Raw genomic sequence first — 19639 nt, 5'->3', positions numbered from 1 at the left:
GCATTTCAGCTTGTAAAAAGCTGTAGATTTATACGTTTGGCTGTTATACGTTTGGCTGCTTCCAGGAAATTGGGAATTTTTATAGCCTTTATCTATCTATGGTTTGCTGATCTAAGAATAGCTGAGCATGGAGTTTCAGTTTTTCTGAAACATTCAACACTCATTCTCACCTGGGAGACACACAGTACAGACATACATTGTCAGGTACTGTTGACCACTGAGAAGCTCCACTGGAGCTGCAAGCATTTGTTTTGTTTTTATTTTGAAAATGCTTTGCCGTAAATCATTACATTAGGGTTTGAGTAGTAGTCTACACATTCTCTTCCCTGCTGTTTTTGAGCGGTGCACACCGCTCCTTTAAATAGCTATGTGTGTCTCTATGTCTGTCTGTTTAGAGTATGACCTATTGCCCGCTGCAGATAATTGGGGTCGTCGGGTCACACACTGTTCATTCACACTAAGCAGTCATCTAATTGGACACACACACACACGCATGCACGCGTGCGCGCGCTCGCACGCACGCGTGCGCGCGCTCGCACACACACACACTCACTCACTCACTCACTCACCACTGTAGCACACACACACGCACAGCGCCGCTCAATTCACACGGGTGTGATTTCTCTCCAATGAATTGAGTACATGGGGTCCCCAATGTAAACAAGCCAAAAGGCTTTCTTGGATTCATCCTTTTAGCAGTAGTGTACTGTACTTCCCTGTGCTCGTCCATGCAAACTGTAAAACGTAATCAATCAATCAATCAAACAGATTAGAATAGCCCAGGGGAAATAAACCAGCCATGTTGAGGCCACAACAGCCTCTGAATCCTTACAGTTAAAACACTGTTTGAGCTGAGTGCTGCTTTTCAAATGCTGAACAGTAATTCCTGGAATGTAATTTCATTAGTTGTGATTTTCATGTGTTAAAACCTACAACCCTATTTGACTATGTAGTGCGGTATTGAGACTCTAGTTACACACAGACCATGGCTTGTGTATTCTAAAACGTTTTTTAAAGAAATGTTGTATAGTTTTATTGTATTTTGTCCATAATTGCCAAGCATTACACACCCTATCTATTTCACATCAATGAATGAATGAACTACCCAACATCAACCTGGCCAATAGCGTTGCAGCCTCCTGCATGACATGACATGCCTGATGATAAACGCGCTTCAGAGAAGATGGAACCTAATGACAGAGATCAGTGCAGCTCTGATCAATTATTGATTGTGTGTGTTGCGTCGGTCGGTGTGTGTGTGTGTGTGTGTGTGTGTGTGTGGGGGGGGGGGGGGGGGGATTCAGTGAACATGTATAGGCTTATAGTTACATATCATGTTACAGGCAGTTCGGCTCACAGGGAGACAGAGACGAGAAAACATGCTTGTTATCCACTGAGTTGTGACGAGGTAATTTTCCTGTTAAATCTACAGAGTACACGTTTGTTTTAGATGAGATTAGATTTGGGTAGATTAGACCTTATTAAAACCACGAGGGAGAATTTGTCTGCAATAGTCACGTTATCGGGTAACGACTAACAACGGCTCAAAAGTGCACAATTGGGCTATATTAGTTCTATTTGTATTATTACTATTAATATTGTTGTTGTATTGCTACTCTATACAATGTTGTAAAACCCAGGGATTTTACAACCCACAGAGCCTAGTCCCTCCACGTGCCAGAAGTGTACCTTCCAGCCCTGGCAGAGTAGTTCTGGAGTAGTTCCAACGGATTGTGTGCGCCCTGGTTTTTCCCTAGTGGGACTGATTGAGGGTAGCTACTGGGACGTAAGTCGGGACTTGATCACTCCCGGCTGGGTCGCCTGAGTGAGGGGTATGATGCTGAGAGACCCGAAACCCCGTTGACCTCAGGATACGTCCCAGGTGCATCCATGCGATGTTTTTTTTTTTAAGTTATGGATGTAATAATAAAAACCTCCAGTCTTGAGCTTGCACCCAGAAAAGGAAACGAGTGACAAATCTAAAACCCATCGAGTTATTTACAACCACAGACACAATCTGTCATCATCATCTTCTTTCTTTCTTTTTGCAGTGTTATTTTATTGAGGCGTGTGTAAGACAAGTCCTATTGGTATATAACGGTGTAAAACATGGCTACAGATGGAAGTTATTTTGCACCATACTTAATCAATTCTCAATGTCCCCTCTATCCCTTCCCTGTCGTTTCTTCCCTAAATCTACCCCCTTCCCTCTCTCTCTCTGCCTCTTTCTCTACACATCCATCTCACTCTCTCCCCCTCACAGTATTGGGTCAATGAGTTTACCGCCGCTATGGGCATCGGAGTCTTTCACTCAGGAATCGAGATCTATGGCAGAGGTAAGGTTCTGTTTCTACTCTGTAGACTTCAGGAAGCCAGGCGGTGCTCGCTGAATTCGCAAACCTCAAACCAAATGAAAATATAATAGATTATACTTACACACATATGACTGCTGGCTGAAAGTGTATATCGCTGCTGTCTAGAAGAAACCACCTAACTCCAAAATGTTCATTTTTGAGGAAATTAAAAAACGGAGGGTTTGTCGAGGCGCTTTTTAATACTTTTCATTGGTTAATGTTTTTAAACCAACACACAGGCGTAGATATATAGATAGATAGAATTAGAATACTTATATTGGCAGTTTAAAAAATTACAAAAGTGTCATCAATTTAGAAAACACCAACGTGGACTATACAGAAAAAAGCCAAAGCTTGTTTCCATTGTAGTCCAGACCACCCTGTGACCATTGGTTCAATAAATTTTTTTAACCCACACACAAATGTAAAGGGTGAATAGCATTAATTTATGAAAAAACTAAAACAAAAAAAATGATTTAGGTGGTTTCTTCTGGACAGCAACAAATACTACATAATGTATAAGCTATCCTGAACAAACTGGTTTATCATCAGGCAATGGCTTATGCATTTACAATTGATTACATTTCTCCCCCCAAAATACTTGCTATCCCTCTACTGGCATGAGTAGGACGGAGTAGTAGGAGTAGGACGCAGGCGCTACATACATCCTATGGGGGCTCCCTTTGCAGCTGAGTTGTACAACAGCAGCAACAGGAATGTGTGGAGAGGATAATATATAAAAAAAAAGATATATATAATACACACATTGTTATATACACATTGTTCAACAAATACAAATTGTTCCTTATGTCCATGTGTACGCTGTATGTGTTCAGAGTTTGCCTATGGAGGACACCCGTACCCATTCTCAGGGATCTTTGAGATCACACCAGGCGATGCCACAGAACTCGGGGACACCTTCAAATTTAAGTGAGTGTTCAAGTGGCTTTACTGCAGATCACACACGTTTAGTGCCTTCTTACTGCATGTGGGCGAATGTGGAGCGATCACACGCTGAGTGCATGTGTGCGTATGTGGACAGCTGGCAGTGAGTCAGTGAAGCCAGTGAGTCATTCCATTTGATGTCTTCTGAGCCAGAAGACATCCCTTCTTGACAAAGGTCTAATGTAAGTGTTTCATAATTTAAAACTTCCTGTTGATCACCCCAACGGGCGTCATCCAAAGGCTTTGGATGACGTATTGCCACTGGTGTATTGAGTCATCTATCAAGCGCAATACGTGGTGGTCAAGTGGATGGTGTAGGGCAGTGCGTAGGGCAGTGTGGTGGTGGGAAACTTGAAAGACACAAAGTCGAGTCGTAAAGAAAAAAAGAAGAGATCAATTCCTTGCTGAGAGTTTCATTTGATAGATTCATTACAAAAATCACCGATCCAACAGCGCTGACGGTCATGTGAAGAAGAGTATGTGGAATTTGCAGCGTGAGGCCCGTATTCAGGAGGAAGGTGATATTCATATTAGCACTCACTGTTTTCTTAACTTCGAGGGATGAGTCGCGTGAGCCCTGATACGCGACTATAAATAGCGCACGCATGATGACGTTGACGCCGCACTCTCTCTCATTTTTCATATTTCAAAACATTTTCAAAAACACATTCCCAAACAAGCACACATTTTCATGAGTTATTCGCTGAGCTGCGGCATATAGTGGTTTCTCAAAAAAAGAGGAACGACAACAACGGGGCATATTATTCCCTGTGATGTTTCCCTTTAGATCTGATCCCCGTCACTCACAGTTGCAATGTTGCATATGGGGAGAGCAGGTCATCCAAGTTTAGACCTGACGTCGAAAAAAAAAAAAAAGGTTTTCTAAATCATGACAATTTTCTGAAATATTTGAGGCACATTTTAACGATTTTTCAAAAATAGCAGATCTACAAGCTCAAAATGGGTTAAAACTGATCTAGATTATCAAGACATTATTTCAATTTGCTGTTGCTGTGTGTGTGTGTGTGTGTGTGTGTGTGTGTGTGTGTGTGTGTGTGTGTGTGTGTGTGTGTGTGTGTGTGTGTGTGTGTGTGTGTGTGTGTGTGTGTGTGTGTGTGTGTGTGTGTGTGTGTGTGTGTGTGTGTGTGTGTGTGTGTGTGTGTGTGATATGCTGCTGTGTATTATTTCTGCTCTAGTTGATCCACCCCATAGCTCAGCAGAAAACACGCACACACATCGTGCTCGTGCTCTTTCCAAGTAAGTCAGTGGAGCATGAATGTAGATGCTCCAAGACAAATAGCTGTCTTGTCCACTCTCTCTCTCTGTCAAATGGATCAGCTCCAGCAGTCCTGTGATCAGCAGTCTGACATGCTTATTGGTATGAACGTATCAACAAACATATCAGTGCACAGCAAGCGAGATATTATGACCATGAAATGGAGTGCCCACGTGAATCCAGGACCGCTCACGTGGACGTGTAAACAACTAAATGCATTGCAACATTAGGAATCTTGTGATCGTAATGTGTTTGACACTGCAGTAAATCAATTTAACTTGAAACATCCCATATCTCACATGAGATCAAAATTGCAACCGTAGGAATATGGTTAATATGATGAATCTCCATTCATCTCTTATCCCTCTAACCATGTACCTGCTTTTCTACCTCTCTCCCTCTCTCCACAGGGAAGCCATAGTGCTGGGCAGCACAGATTTCACGGAGGAGGACATAGAGAGGATCGTAGAGGAGATGGGGAAGGAATACAAAGGCAATGCCTACCACCTCATGCACAAAAACTGCAACCACTTCTCCTCAGCCCTGTCAGAGGTGGGGATGTGCATACACACTTGTGTTGCCTTGCTTAATGCAACAGGCTGTTTGGGGGTTGATAAACGCATGTTGTACCCGTTGTTAGAGTACTTAACTCCATATGCCCATATATGGCCATACCGGTCAGATCAACGTTTCCGTAGTCTGGATAACGGGATCTCCATTTATGCCCATATATGGGTATCTCGGTTGGATGGTCTGTTCTGGACAATAAGCCGATCCAAACGACTTCATACACACCCCACTCCCTCCGCTCTTAGTTGATGCACACGGCAAGTTTGAAGTAGATTGGTCAGACAGCTACACACTCACTATTAGAATTCTGTGAATTATAATATGATGTCAGTAGCTCTTCTTTTGTTTTTATTTGCTTGTGTGTGTGTGTGTGTGTGTGTGTGTGTGTGTGTGTGTGTGTGTGTGTGTGTGCGTGTGCGTGTGTGCGCATGCACCTTTAACATTATCGTGGTAAAAACCCGACCACTCTGGAAGGTCCCATCCTGCCACCCTAATTAACACCCACACACCCTGTTTAACCGGCTGCCTTTGTCCGCCTTCTCCTATAGCAAACCACACCGTTTGCCCACATCTCACCATGCACAACACCACCGGCATGCCTGTCCACATCTCACCATGCACAACACCACCGGCATGCCTGTCCACATCTCACCAGGCACAACACCACCGGCATGCCTGTCCACATCTCACCATGCACAACACCACCGGCATGCCTGTCCACATCTCACCAGGCACAACACCACCGGCATGCCTGTCCACATCTCACCAGGCACAACACCACCGGCATGCCTGTCCACATCTCACCAGGCACAACACCACCGGCATGCCTGTCCACATCTCACCATGCACAACACCACCGGCATGCCTGTCCACATCTCACCATGCACAACACCACCGGCATGCCTGTCCACATCTCACCATGCACAACACCACCGGCATGCCTGTCCACATCTCACCAGGCACAACACCACCGGCATGCCTGTCCACATCTCACCATGCACAACACCACCGGCATGCCTGTCCACATCTCACCATGCACAACACCACCGGCATGCCTGTCCACATCTCACCAGGCACAACACCACCGGCATGCCTGTCCACATCTCACCATGCATAACACCACCGGCATGCCTGTCCAGACATAACGCACTACTTTGCATCCATGCAACTGTGCATGCATGAAAAACCATGTTATTGCGCAACATTTCACAATGATGCAAAATCACATTTTAGGCCACACCACATTCCACTGTGTACACACACACACACACACACACACACACACACACACACACACACACACACACACACACACACACACACACACACAGGGCACAGCAGTATAGTATTGCACAGTATGGTACAGCACAGAATGGTATAGTATTGTACAGCACAGTACAGTATGGTACAGTACAGTCTGCTACAGTACAGTACAGCACAGTATGGTACAGTACAGAAAAGTATGGTACAGTACGGAAAAGTATGGTACAGTATTGTACAGTACCGTATGGTACAATACAGTATGTTGCAGTACAGTACAGTACAGTCTGCGACAGGACATTACGGTACAGTACGGTATGATACAGTACAGTACAGTACAGTCTGCTACAGTACATTACGGTACAGTACAGTCTGCTACAGTACATTATGGTACAGTACAGTATGGAACAATACAGTACAGTACGGAACAATGCAGTACAGTACAGTATGGAACAATACAGTACGGTACAGTACAGTATGGTACAGAACACTGGCCACCTGGATGGCTCGGCGCTAGAGTGAGACCGGCCTTTGTCCGGTCGAATTCTAGTTGTTTTAATTGACATGACCACGTTAAAGCAGTAAAAACAGCTGTCCAAAACTGCAGCATGCAGAGGAACATTTTGTTGGAATGACTGTCGAAAATATTTGTAACTTAATGGCATGGTGCTTGAGATGACACTATTTCAATGCATGAGATTGTCTGTCATCACATACAACTCCAGCGGCATTTTTTTCCTTGAGCTCAATCTGGAGAAAAGTCAAAATTTTTGCTGCTACAATGAGAAGGGGACTTTAGGGCTTTGAGTAATGAGCTTGGAGTCTTAGCTTCTGGCACAGACACCACGATTAAGATTACGTTTTTTGACCAAATGGCTCTATCGATATTGTGACGATATTATGGGGATTGTGTTCTACGGTGCTACGGGCTAAGGTGGAGTCTGAAGAGATGAGTTTTCAGACTACGGCAGAAGAGTGAGTTTGCAGTTCTAATTGCAATGGGGAGATCATTCCATTAACATCATATGCAGGTGTGTGTGTGTACACGTTACACATCCACCCTCCCATTAGCCGATTTTAACATAGGATCATATAAAGCACCACCTTTAGCCATTTTTAACCTGGCGTCACTATTTTGGGCATGTCATTATTATAGTTATACACTTGTCTGTCTATTCCATACCCGGTTGTGTTGATTCAGATTGACATGTATGCCGATTCCATCACCACTGGCATCTTCGTCGAAATAGCGACGACATGGAACGGAACGGGCACGTCCAACTTAGTGTGATTTGCTGCAGTTGCCTGGGCAACACCGGACAGTTATGGCACAAAAAGCAAGTTTGGAAGCTGTGTTGTGTGTGAGCCCAGTCAGTGCTGATAGAATGTTGCACTAGGGACTAGGCACTATTCTCTGATCTCTCTGGAAGGGGAAATGTTTTATCACCCACAATCTAAGATCGTGTCACATCACATCACCCACTCCTACTTGCACGGCTAATACATACACAACACATACTGTATAGACACAAAGTCAGGGGGAAAAAGCAAGCCTACATAAACGTACACACTAAAATAGGCCTACATAAACACATTCAGAATTAAACGGTCTCATTTGTTCTCTTTCTCTCTCACGCACGCACCCACGTACGCACGCACGGACGCACACACACTCACACACAGCACACGCATGCACAAGCAGACAGGAAACCCGTAGGTGGTTTTGCCCTCAGGGCTGGAACATCATGTTTACTCATGTAACCTCTCAGACATGCAAGCGTTTGAGCATGAGAGAGGGGTAGCTGGAGGACATGATAGTGAGTGGGATGCAGAGCGAGATAGAGGGAAAGAAGGATGGAGAATGAATAGGAAGAAAGCGTGTGCGTGTGTGCGTGTGTGTGTGTGTGTGTGTGTGTGTGTGTGTGTGTGTGTGTGTGTGTGTGTGTGTGTGTGTGTGTGTGTGTGTGTGTGTGTGTGTGTGTGTGTGTGTGTGTGTGTGTGTGTGTGTGTGTGTGTGTGTGTGTGTGTGTGTGTGTGTGTGTGTGTGTGTGTGTGTGTGTGTGTGTGATGGGAGGGGGTCTCATGTTTATTTAGCTCTGATAGATCAAGCATGGCGGTTAATTCCCCAGAGAGAGGGCTTTTGATGTGTGTGTGACGTATTTGGTGCGTGCTCTGATGATGCTCTTTATGGTCTGAAATCAGCATAGTGTGCTAGACATGCACACTACTGTACATATATTATTGATCTACGTTTTGTCGGAATTGACATTGTGTGACTTTGCTCAAATGTTACTTGAGGTTCATTCCTCTGTTCTTCTCTCCTCTACTTTATTCCACTTTCCTTTATTAGAATACATCACCCTCTTCACTTTCCATTTCTTTCCATCCCTTTCCATGCCTCTGTATGTAATGTAAACGTAGCAGACTTCAGATATGGGGTGAAAAGATTCCCTAAGAGATTAGTCTGCAGGGACGTGCAGAGAGTGTTCGAGAGGCAGGGGCTGAAATCTTGTAAGAGGGCACTTTTGAACAAGAATAGCAGACCTACAAGCTCACAACGCGTCGCGCTGCAACGCGTTGAGAGCTTGTAGATCGGCTATTTTCGGGGCGCAACCCAGCACTCTTTATCTACTGGAGATGTGGTGTGTACGACATGGATTTCGAAACAAATGTGTTCCAACGCAAAATGGTGCGTTCCAAGTTCAGGAGACTTCGGGAAAATAATATTCTCCTGAATGCTGCCTTCCGGTATGGCATGGGAAGGAGTAGCATTTGCATTTCTTCCACTATAGTAAATGCGGCGTTTGTTGTCTTGAGAGGGCAATTGTTTTATGGGTAAAAGGGCAGGGGCTGAAGCCCCCTCTGATGTCTGTGTGTGTGCACGTCCCTGTTAGTCTGACTTTGAGTGCATGGAATGCGAATAATTTGCTTATACCCTCTCCCTCCTTTTCATTTAAGTAAGCGGTTATGTAATACGTGATTAAAAAGTCTTTGTGGTTTTAAGTGAACATACTGGCGCCCGCGTATCTTCAGTCTGTGCTCCAATATCTGAAAGAGGCAGTCTGCCAGTAAGATGATTCAGTTTAACCGGTTGCGGGATCAAAGACCGGGGGTTCTTGGAAGTCCCTTGTACCGTAATGACTTAATAGCATTGTCTGGTTGTCTGGAGGTAAACACCACTGATGATTGGTTCCACTACTGGACCACTAGCCTTCCACAGAAGAAGGCATCTGCTGCAAGCATGCATGGAGAGGTTTGATTGATTGATTGATTGATTGATTGATTGATTGAAATATTTATTAACAGTTTGCAGAATTACAGTACATTTCAAGCACAAACTCAATACAAAGACTGTTAACTGTGAGTGGACGACCCAATTAAGCATTACACTTGTTTACAAGAGGGTCCACCATGTTCAATTCATCAAAACATTTAGAGACGTACAAATAGACACTTCTATATAGACAAAGAACAGAACAGGAATTCATCATAATGGAGGTAAAAATGGAAAAGAAACATATACAGTGAGGGAAAAAGGGGGGCGGTGGGGGGGGAGATTCAGATGTTACGGGGGCCAGTTTCGAATTGCAGCCATCTGTAGGTGCCCTTTGAGAGCGGTTTTGAAGGAGTCAAGGGATTCGCATGTCTTAATGACTGTTGGTAGGGCGTTCCACATTTTGGTGGCATAGGAGCGAAAATAATTTAGTCCCTTGACTTCGTTAACATTAAGGAAGTATCTAGACAGGTACAGAAAGATTGAGAAAATGACTACAGTGTCAGTATTGCTGTAAGACACAAATGAGAACAACATAGAGAAAGGCTGAACGATGGGAGATGCATAATAAGCTGTCAGATATCTGACACCAGTGAGATTAGAGTGAAGGGTCTTGAAAGGACTCACTTTCTGATGGAAGGAGTTGCTGAATGGATGAAAGGAGAGTGGGTGGGTTGAATGAATGGATGGACGGGTGGGTGATTGAAAAGTTATTAGGAAGCATAGATGGAGAGATGGATAGATTTATGAATGAATGTCTTTATTGCAGGCTCAAGGTCCATAGAAAAACACATTTACATATACATACAAAAACAGTCCAAATGTACATGTTAGACATGCATTTGTGACAGATAAGTACAGGCTTTTAAGCCAATGTCTCCTATGGCTAGAGGGAGTATCTAGTACTTCACTGGGTTACTTATACTGACAAGGATGCTGTTCACAGACTCATCCAAGTGACACATGAATCTATATGCATTCGATTCCAAAGAACAGCCTGAAAAGGTATTGCAGCCACAAACATTTCACTTGCGCTGCACCATTCTAAGGCAGCGGTTCCCAAACCTTTTTGGCCCTGTTACCTCCTGCCCTAGCTGACACACCCCCCCACATGGAAATGTAACTTGCACAAGCTATATAGAGACATAATTTCCTATTTATCCACATATAAGCACATATATGAACCTGAATATGGCATATAGATGCCATATATAGGCTATATTATGCATATAATTGCCATATATTGGCATAATATGTTAATATATTTTAAATAAAACCATAGCACCACCATTAAATGCCTTTTCATGTCGTGCACCCCCTAGAAGGCGCCCGCGCACCACAAGGGGTGCAAGCACCACAGTTTGGGAACCACTGTTCTAGGGCAAGGCCTTGAGTATTGCATAGGTCTGCAAACAGAGTTCATGAATAAAAAAAAATCATGGGTGTGACATTTACTGACATAAGCAAATGTCAATAGCAAATGGTCAATGGCATTCTTCTCTTCTCTTCTCATCTTAAAGATCCATTTCAATGAATATCATATTTTATAATATTGTGAGAAAATATCCTCCAATTGAATACCTAGTTATTTGATTTGCATATCAATTAATTAGCATCATGTCAGTGGTCAGTCAGTGAGGTCATTGTAGAAACTCAGAAAGATGCCTTCAGTATTCATTTACTCTAATGGATATTTGTTGCCCAAAGATAAAGTTACTTCCTCGAACTGAAGAAGCGATCAATGACATACTGTACTGTCAGTGAAAATGCCCCTCTGTGTAGTTTCTTTTTAACAACTTCCCGAATCTGGGCATGAAAAATTGGCACAACGTTTTATTTTAAGTTTTTATTTTATTTTAAATGCATTCTTTTCAGAATGCGGTTGTTTGTGTTAACTGCTAGACTTCAGCCAAATAAGGTTTGGGTCAGGAGGGGGCGCCAAAACCCTGAGCCTGAGGAAAAATACACTAACATAATATAAATATCATTAATAGTTCACCATCAAACTGAAATAATCAAGTGAAAATCTTTAAACTTGATATTTATAGCATCCCCTTTTCCCCTCTTGATTGATGACTCGCCCTCGACCCGGGTAACTCCACCCATCGGGGACTTTTAAAATGGTAAATGGTAAATGGTGCATTTATATAGCGCCTTTATCCAAGGCGCTTTACATAGATTGTGCATTACATTCACCCATTCATACACCGATTGCAGCGGAAGCCATGCAAGGTACCAACCAGCACATCGGGAGCAATTTGGGGTTCAGTGTCTTGCCCAAGGACACTTCGACATGTAGACAGGAGGAGCCGGGATTCGAACCGCTGACCCATGGATCATTGGACGACCTGCTCTACCTCCTGAGCCACAGCCGCCCATTAAGGCAGATCATAAATCATTTCTCTCTTCCTCTCTCACCAGATCCTGTGCGGCAGGGAGGTCCCTCGCTGGGTGAACCGGCTGGCCTACTTCAGCTCCTGTGTGCCCTTCCTGCAAAGCTGCTTGCCCAAGGAGTGGCTCACACCGGCCGCGCTACAGACCAGTGTCAGCCAGGCGGTGGTGGCCAGTGGCGGCGCCATAGGAGGAGGAGAGCTGGAGGAAGGGGAGGACCCAGCGGCCGCCATGTCGCCCTGTTCCTCTCCACCTCCTTTTCCAACCTCCTCCTCTTCCCCCAACCCTTCCTCCTCGTCGCTCCTGCCCCGCCACCAGCCTCACCAGCCTCATCGTTACCAGCCCAGACGGTAGGGGGCGCCTGCGTGGGAGCGTGGGGCTGGGGGGTGGGTTTAGGGACAGGACAATCGACATATCCCAACAGCAGCCATGTGTCTTTGAGGAGACATTGAGCCTACTTACCTTACCTGGCGCCTGGCGGGGAAGCTTCTTTGGATGAGATGCAGGCTGAATTGGGGTGGGATTTGGGTCACTGGAGAGTGACTTTGTGGATTTAAACAGTGTTTCTTTTCATATATAATATATATCCCTTGGAAAGGTGGCATGTTGGCTTTTTAGTTGGTAGGTCCTGTCAACAGAAAGCCACAGTTTTGGACCTTGGGATGCAGATTCTGTCAAAGTGTCTTAACTCTCCTTCACTGGTTCATTCATTGTGCATCTCTCTGGATAGCAGGGGCCGATTAATGCATACAATCTTTACTTCATATTTAATAAGACTGAACATGGTTGTGTTGGTCCGTAGCACGGGTGTGCAATCCTAAACGGGACAAGAAGCTTACCTTTCACACCTGAAGCTGACAAATGAGGGGACGAGGAGGGCGTGATCAACATGGACCAACAATTCTGTGGTCATAGTAAACAACCATATTTTCAGCCTATTTATTTCTTGAGATGCTTGCGGTGAGCATGGATATTTCTGGCTCTTTATACGTGGAGGGAATATTGGAAAGCCTCCCAACTCACAGAGCCTGATTCATATTTTGTCGCATGTGTTGAAAATAGACGGCCTACAAGGCTCACAACACGTTGTGAGCTTGTAGGTCTGCTATCTTTCATGCGCGACACCGTCGTGTGACGGACCATAGATTAGGCTTAAGACCCAGGGGATGCTCCCAACTGTTGCCATGACAACTCAGTGGGGATTCCTTAGTGGAACAGCTTGGTGCTAAACTGAAACAACCGCTTACCTGACACCCCAGCCCCAAAGAACAAGATTCACAGAACATTAAGGCAATGTGAATGGGAAACACCACTCTGATAAGAGCAGAAGGCTCGTCCAGTATAGCGAACCACGTCCAGTATAGTGCCCCTTATTTGCCAACTGCTAAATACGCAACAGCGTCCGGTACTGCCCCTTTTGCCACAAGCATGATTGTCCAAACTTTGTGTCCATTATTTTGTTCCCATCTGACCCAAGAAGTCTGCCTGATTGCCGTGTAAAGGCTGTTTTATTTATTTACCATTTATACAACACTATGGGCTGTTAATGCTATGAAGAAAAGTTGGGCCGTGTTCACATAGGTTGTTCACTTGAACACAGCTGGGTATTTCTTCAGTTGTTTTCAGTGGTTTGATTGCAGCAGGTGTGTGTCTCCAACGCGCTGCGGTGCATTTCGAGTGTCCTGTAAGGCAGGGGTTCTCAACGTTTTTGGCCGGGAACCCCTTTTGGTGTTTTAAGCATTGTTATAATTTAGCTATTGAAAAATAGCAGATCTACAAGCTCATAGCGCGCCACCGAGTGGCGCGCTACGAGCTTGTAGGTCTGCTATTTTTGAAAAATCGTGAAAATGAAATGTTAAAAAAAATCTTTTTTTAAAAAAAAATAATTTGGGGACCCCCTAAAATAATTTGGCGACCCCCCGAGGGGTCGCAACCCACGGGTTGAGAACCCCTGCTGTAAGTTTGTCACAGCTTTTGCATTGGCATGGCTAAAGAGGAGGGGAGACGGGCACCTCAACATTGCCCTCTGATCAAACAGCCAATCAACTTGCTTGAGACACACCTGGCATTGATTGATATCAATTATCAATGAAAAGTGACCTATGAGATCATGGCTTTAAGCAAATGGTTGTGAACGAGCATCCTTGTTCAGACTCGGAGCTGTAAGGCTTTGTTGTTGTAGACACCCTGGATATACAGTATATACGCACATACTGGGACTAAAGTGTATGGATGCTAGTGTCGCAGCTTATTATCAATCCGAACAATTGTAACAAGATTTCCCATTTACATTGGCTCATACTGTAATGTGAATATCAGGACTTATAAGCTTCCTATTGCTGCATTCTTGGGGTCGAGGTCATTTTTCCCCCTTCAGCCTCTGTACTAGAATCAGTCTCTTTCCTACGATCCTACCCAAAACAAGGAAGAAATATCAGAGATCATTTTCTGAGGTGTGTTCAGTTCCTGTTTGTACTTGCTCTCCCATAGTACCTTCCTATTTTCACAGTTTTTCATCATCGCCATAAACCAATCTTCATTAATGCCATTGCCCGTCATAGCATGGAACCATTACGTGCTCTGTCTCACTGAGGCAGGCTGTGAATAGCTCGGAAATGTACCCAAATTGACATAATTGGCAGGGATGAATCGCTCACTCTAGAGGCCCAGAATGGGGCAGATAGAATCTCTACATTCACCATGTGGAATATAACAGCATGTGAAAATTATTGTGTACCTTTTGGGCTAGCAAGTCAAGAACTCGACTGATGTCATGTCACCCTGGTCATTTTCTCAGACGTTTTCACTGATCACTCTTCTAAGAGAGACAGAACACTTAAGAAAAATGTTTCACATGCTACATTATGTTATACTACACAAGATTGGTGAAGTGAACATGTTATGTCTGTCATGTGGAGCCAATAGCTATCTTACAGGTTTCACATGCTTCTACGCACGTACACACACACACACACACACGTACACACACACACACACACACACACACACACACACAGGTCCAAACAGGAGGGCGACAAACCTGCATACACATTAAAGCAATGGCAATGTGAAGAACATGCATGCACAATCACATACAGTACTATACTTGGATGCCTTCAGACAAATGAAAGGGAACGGCAAGATAATGTGCATTCTAAACACAAAGAATCACATTCACCTTAAAACAGCGAAAGTGCCCCCTAGAGCCTCCTACCAGCTCCATCATAGTCCAGCCTGCAAAACATCAATGTTGTGTTGGGACAGCACATTTCTGTTACTTACTATGGAGCAAAGCGTATGCCATTAATGATGCATAGCATTTTTATCCAGTGTTAAATATCCATTAAAAAAGAAAACATATGTTACCAAATTGTATTTTGTTTAAATATAGAGGATTAAAGCTACAATCTGGTATTTCTGCTTGTTGTCTCTCCTTGAGCAGCAAGAAATGATTACCGGTATCTCCACCTGACTAGAATGGCAGGGGTGGAGGTATGTTTTAAGTATTAAGCTAATTTTGCGAACTACTGCACCGATAAGCATAATTTATTTTGTACATATGGCAGTAGGCCAAGAAATTCAATCCCTGAATATTTTTTCCAATCTGTCTAACGTCTAAGTGTTTCTTTTTACTTTTCTTTTTTTGTGTATGTGTGAATTCATAATCTGTCACCCACCGTCCCTCCAGGCTATGGAGTGGAACTAGCCAATCAGGCACAAGTGGTCTGTCCCAGGGAGTGTGCGTAATCCGATAACACTGTTTTACAATTCATCAGAGAGATGGAGAGACAAACACAGACCGCGTGCACCACAGACATAAAAAGACAGTCGGAGATCGTCTGGGCACCTATGACACACGCAGTACACCTACGATACTGTATGCACGACTAAAATGACTAGTCTGAAATTAAGGAAACTCTTAGCACAGCCCAAACTGAGTTTGAAAAACATTTGGAAATGCCTAAAATAAAATCATATTGTAAATGCTGCTAATAATTAGGATATTTTGTGACAATGCATCCTAGCGTAATGCGTCATGCGCACACACCGGACACTGGGCCCCCCCCTTTTCCACCAAAAGAACTTTGGTTCTAGAACTGGGTACTATTGAATTGGTTCTAGATTTTTGGAACCTTGGTGCTTTCACGGAACTGCCGGCCATTTGTTGGTTCCGGTTCCGAACCAACTGTTAGGGTTCTGAAGCAATTCATTGTCAGTGGAAACACTGAACTGGCTCAATATTAGGCGGGGGGGGGGGGGGAGAACCGAACCAGTTCAACCTCGGTGGAAAAGGGGCCTTGGAGGGAGAGAAGACGCACTTTGACGTTACTGCACCAGACAGTGTACCTCCTGGTAGTTGCTCATGCTGTGAACAAGAACATTATATAACATTGCTACATGCAATAACATTATTTCTGACATCCAGTGCTGACAAACGGTTACATTCATTCTGCCACTGCAACACACCAAACTAAGCAGCCATCGTAGGCATCAAACCACATTATCAATACATACACCTTGTCTAGTACAGATTCTATTCAATGTAATCATGGCGTCATTTTACCCACATAATGTTTACTCTTAAAGGGGCATTCCACTCATTTTCAACATTTTACTATGTCATTAATATACCTTCGAGCTGTTGTGTGGAAATAGAGGTCTGAAAAAGATTTTTTTCATAATTAGTTATTTTTTATTAACAGCTCTAAGGTATATTAATGACATAGCAAAATGTTGAAAATGAGTGATATTCCCCTTTAAGTGAATGCGTCCATCAACATACAGGTTTTGTTTGGATGCAATGCCACATGTCATCACTACCAGTGTCACATTCTTCCACAGCCCTGAGTAGGTCACCGCACCGGTGACCTACTCACTGGTGGTGATACGCATAATGCGGTGTGCCCTTTTCTCATCAGAATGATGTTACTCATCTGTAGTTGGCTTCCACCTGTCCATCAGCGTAAATGGCATCAACTGCAGCGAGAGGTGCAACATTTCGCAGTAGCAGAGCATAGTGTCTCCGACCATGGCAAGTTATTATTAACTATTATCATACGCCACCTTAAAGAAGGATAAAATATAAATGAACTACAATAAATCCCGGATCTGAGCTTTACATTTTCAAAAGTTACTACAACTGGAGGAAAGTACGGTCCTATATGGAACAAAACTCCTGAAAGTAATTTGTAAAAAAGAACGTGTGCTGTCCCAACCTCAAAAGTGTGTGTGTGTGTGTGTGTGTGTGTGTGTGTGTGTGTGTGTGTGTGAAAACGGTACACACCCTTTTAAGTTATTTTTAAGATCTTTTTTCTGGCTATGGTTATACATTTCTTTTTTTGTTCATTTTTTTTACTCGACAAAACAAAGTGTTCAAATGGTGTCTTTTTTTTATCCCTTGTCTGTTGATCTGGACTCTGGTTTCTGTTTTGTTTTGTATAGATCTCATAAACTCAGGACTCCAAAATGCGTTGTTATATGAATATCTTTTATTGTCTTTTCCACACACACTCCTTTTTCTTTTTTTCTTTGTTGCTTTCTTTCCTAATGCAGTAGTACTAGTCACTCAATAGCGCTTTTCCCCCAGAATGCACATTGGCAGTGCATTTTTGTAATCCTGTCTTTGATAAAGAAAAAAAAGAGCTTTTGTTTACAACTTGACCGTGTATGTATGTTTATATGAGAGCATGTTTCTCTTTGTTTGAGATTTCTGTATGTTTGCATGCGCGTGTGCGCATAGGCTCGTATTTTATGACAACCAATAAGCTGCCATCTGGTCCAAACCCTCTCCCTACAACACACACACACACACACACACACACACAGTAACATACATGTACTCTTAAGAAATCCCATTCTTCCATCAAGCTTACTTATTACTTATGGATATTTGCAATGCAGTTATCTTGGTTATACAGTGGTAGCCTTGAGGTTCTGATATCACGCTTGTGCCTAGAATGCCGCCAGTTTGAATCCCCTGTTGTGGTAGGGAAGGTCCAGGTGGGGAACGGGACTGAGAAACGCCTCAACTAACTGCCGCCATTTAGGACAAATGTCAGAATTACCCACTGCAAAATTCTGTAGGTTTTACACTGACTTAAAGTAAAACTTTGAACACTTCGCAGTGTCTTATTTTTTTTTGCTGTACACCCACAAGGTGTGAAATCTGAAATGACCATGAGCCATCTTCCAGATACTGAAAAACTGGATATTTATTGGATATTTATTTTCTGTTCCAAAACAAATCCAGCTGTCTGTGAAAATAGTGAGTGACTGGTGGATTTCCTCTACCACACATGTACAGTACACATACAGTATACACACACACACACACACACATGCACACACACACACACACACACACACAGTACATACTCTTACTGCTGATGTCAACCCCTCACCATGTGGTGGCTGTGCCTGATGATTTTTACTGTACCCGCCCAGCTCACTGAGCTCTGCACTGTTTTCTTCTGCCGTTTTGTCTGTCACCAAACACAGACAGACATGAGGGAGGAGGGCCAGGTTTACTAGAGTTCTCATTGCTTCTGGTTGTTCTCAACTAAAGGAGAGTCTTTACTGTACATCCCAAACAGTTGATTTAATATAATTGTTTCTTTTTAAGATGTACAGTATATAATAAGTATCGTTATATACTGTATATATAATACAAAGTAATTGCTTCTTTTTTTGCTAAAACAAAAATATTGCACAGATTTTGCTTTGTTTTACCTCTAGAAGACTCACAAGTCATACAATAAGAACATCCTAAGCTATGATAGTAGACTGGGAAACCTTGGCCTTACATCCCTTCTTAACCTTGGAAAACTGACTTCAGATGTTTTACACCTTTTGTTAGAGCCTTCAGTGGAGCTGAAAAGATTTGTATCCTGTCATTAAAGAACAATATATGGTTTACAACATTAGTTTGTGTCATGATTGTTTCATTTATCTGTGTTTTTGGACCTCGGGAAAGGAAACTGGTAGAATGAATATGCACAAGAAGAAGAAAATGTATGATTTATAGCGTTATGCTTACATAATTACACCACCAGTGTTGGGGGTCTAACAGTTGGATTACCATTTTTTTACAGGTGATTTTAGAGCCTTGTCTCAACAATCTCAGACACCGTGTCCACAGTGGGCTCTGGCCCCTCTGCTACTCTCTTCTTACAACAAGGCAATGCTTCCAGGACCGCCCTGGGTCCTTGACTCATGAATAAATAGAGGAACGGGTCCACCAGAGGGCTGAAGTAGAGCAATAAGTGAGAAACTAGTCCCAGGTAGCGTACCTCATCTTGAAAATATAATGACTCCAGTAGCACGCTCAGGATGAAGGGGAGGTAAAGAAAGGTGTAGTTGCTGCATATGACCATCAGTCCCAATGCCATACGCTTCCTCTCCACTGTCTGGGGGGTGGACTGAGGGCAGCAGTGTAGTGCCCTCCAGGAGTCCAGGGCAAAGAACAGGAGGAACGGGAACGGGGCAAGCAGAGCCACGGCGAACCAGAAGAAGTAGTGGAGCATGGCGAGGGCTAGGATGGCAAACGGGGCACCCCAGACAGCCATGGAA

The 19639-nt window shown here is 43.6% G+C and overlaps 1 protein-coding gene across 2 annotated transcripts in view; it reads left to right on the top strand.

The window, feature by feature from the left end:
• Positions 1-18983, top strand: part of LOC306931586 (deubiquitinase DESI2-like) — a 32225-nt gene extending 13242 nt beyond the window's left edge. Inside the window, exons 2-6 of one of the 2 annotated variants that reach the window (XR_013791028.1) lie at positions 2264-2336; positions 3191-3284; positions 4986-5127; positions 12101-13812; positions 13884-18983. Coding sequence is in view for 1 of the 2 variants with exons in the window: in XM_079513019.1 (XP_079369145.1) it covers positions 2264-2336; positions 3191-3284; positions 4986-5127; positions 12101-12424 (633 nt within the window). In the remaining variant the exon portion in view is untranslated. Of the gene's footprint in view, positions 1-2263; positions 2337-3190; positions 3285-4985; positions 5128-12100 lie in introns of both variants that reach the window. The other variant, XM_079513019.1, reaches the window with a different exon arrangement.
• The last annotated feature ends 656 nt before the right edge of the window (positions 18984-19639 follow it).

This window comes from Electrona antarctica (genome assembly GCF_951216825.1).
Source record: "Electrona antarctica genome assembly, chromosome: 10".
Classification (NCBI taxonomy): domain Eukaryota; kingdom Metazoa; phylum Chordata; class Actinopteri; order Myctophiformes; family Myctophidae; genus Electrona; species Electrona antarctica.
Note: the sequence above shows the minus strand (reverse complement) of the source record. Positions and strands in the feature narration are given on the sequence as shown.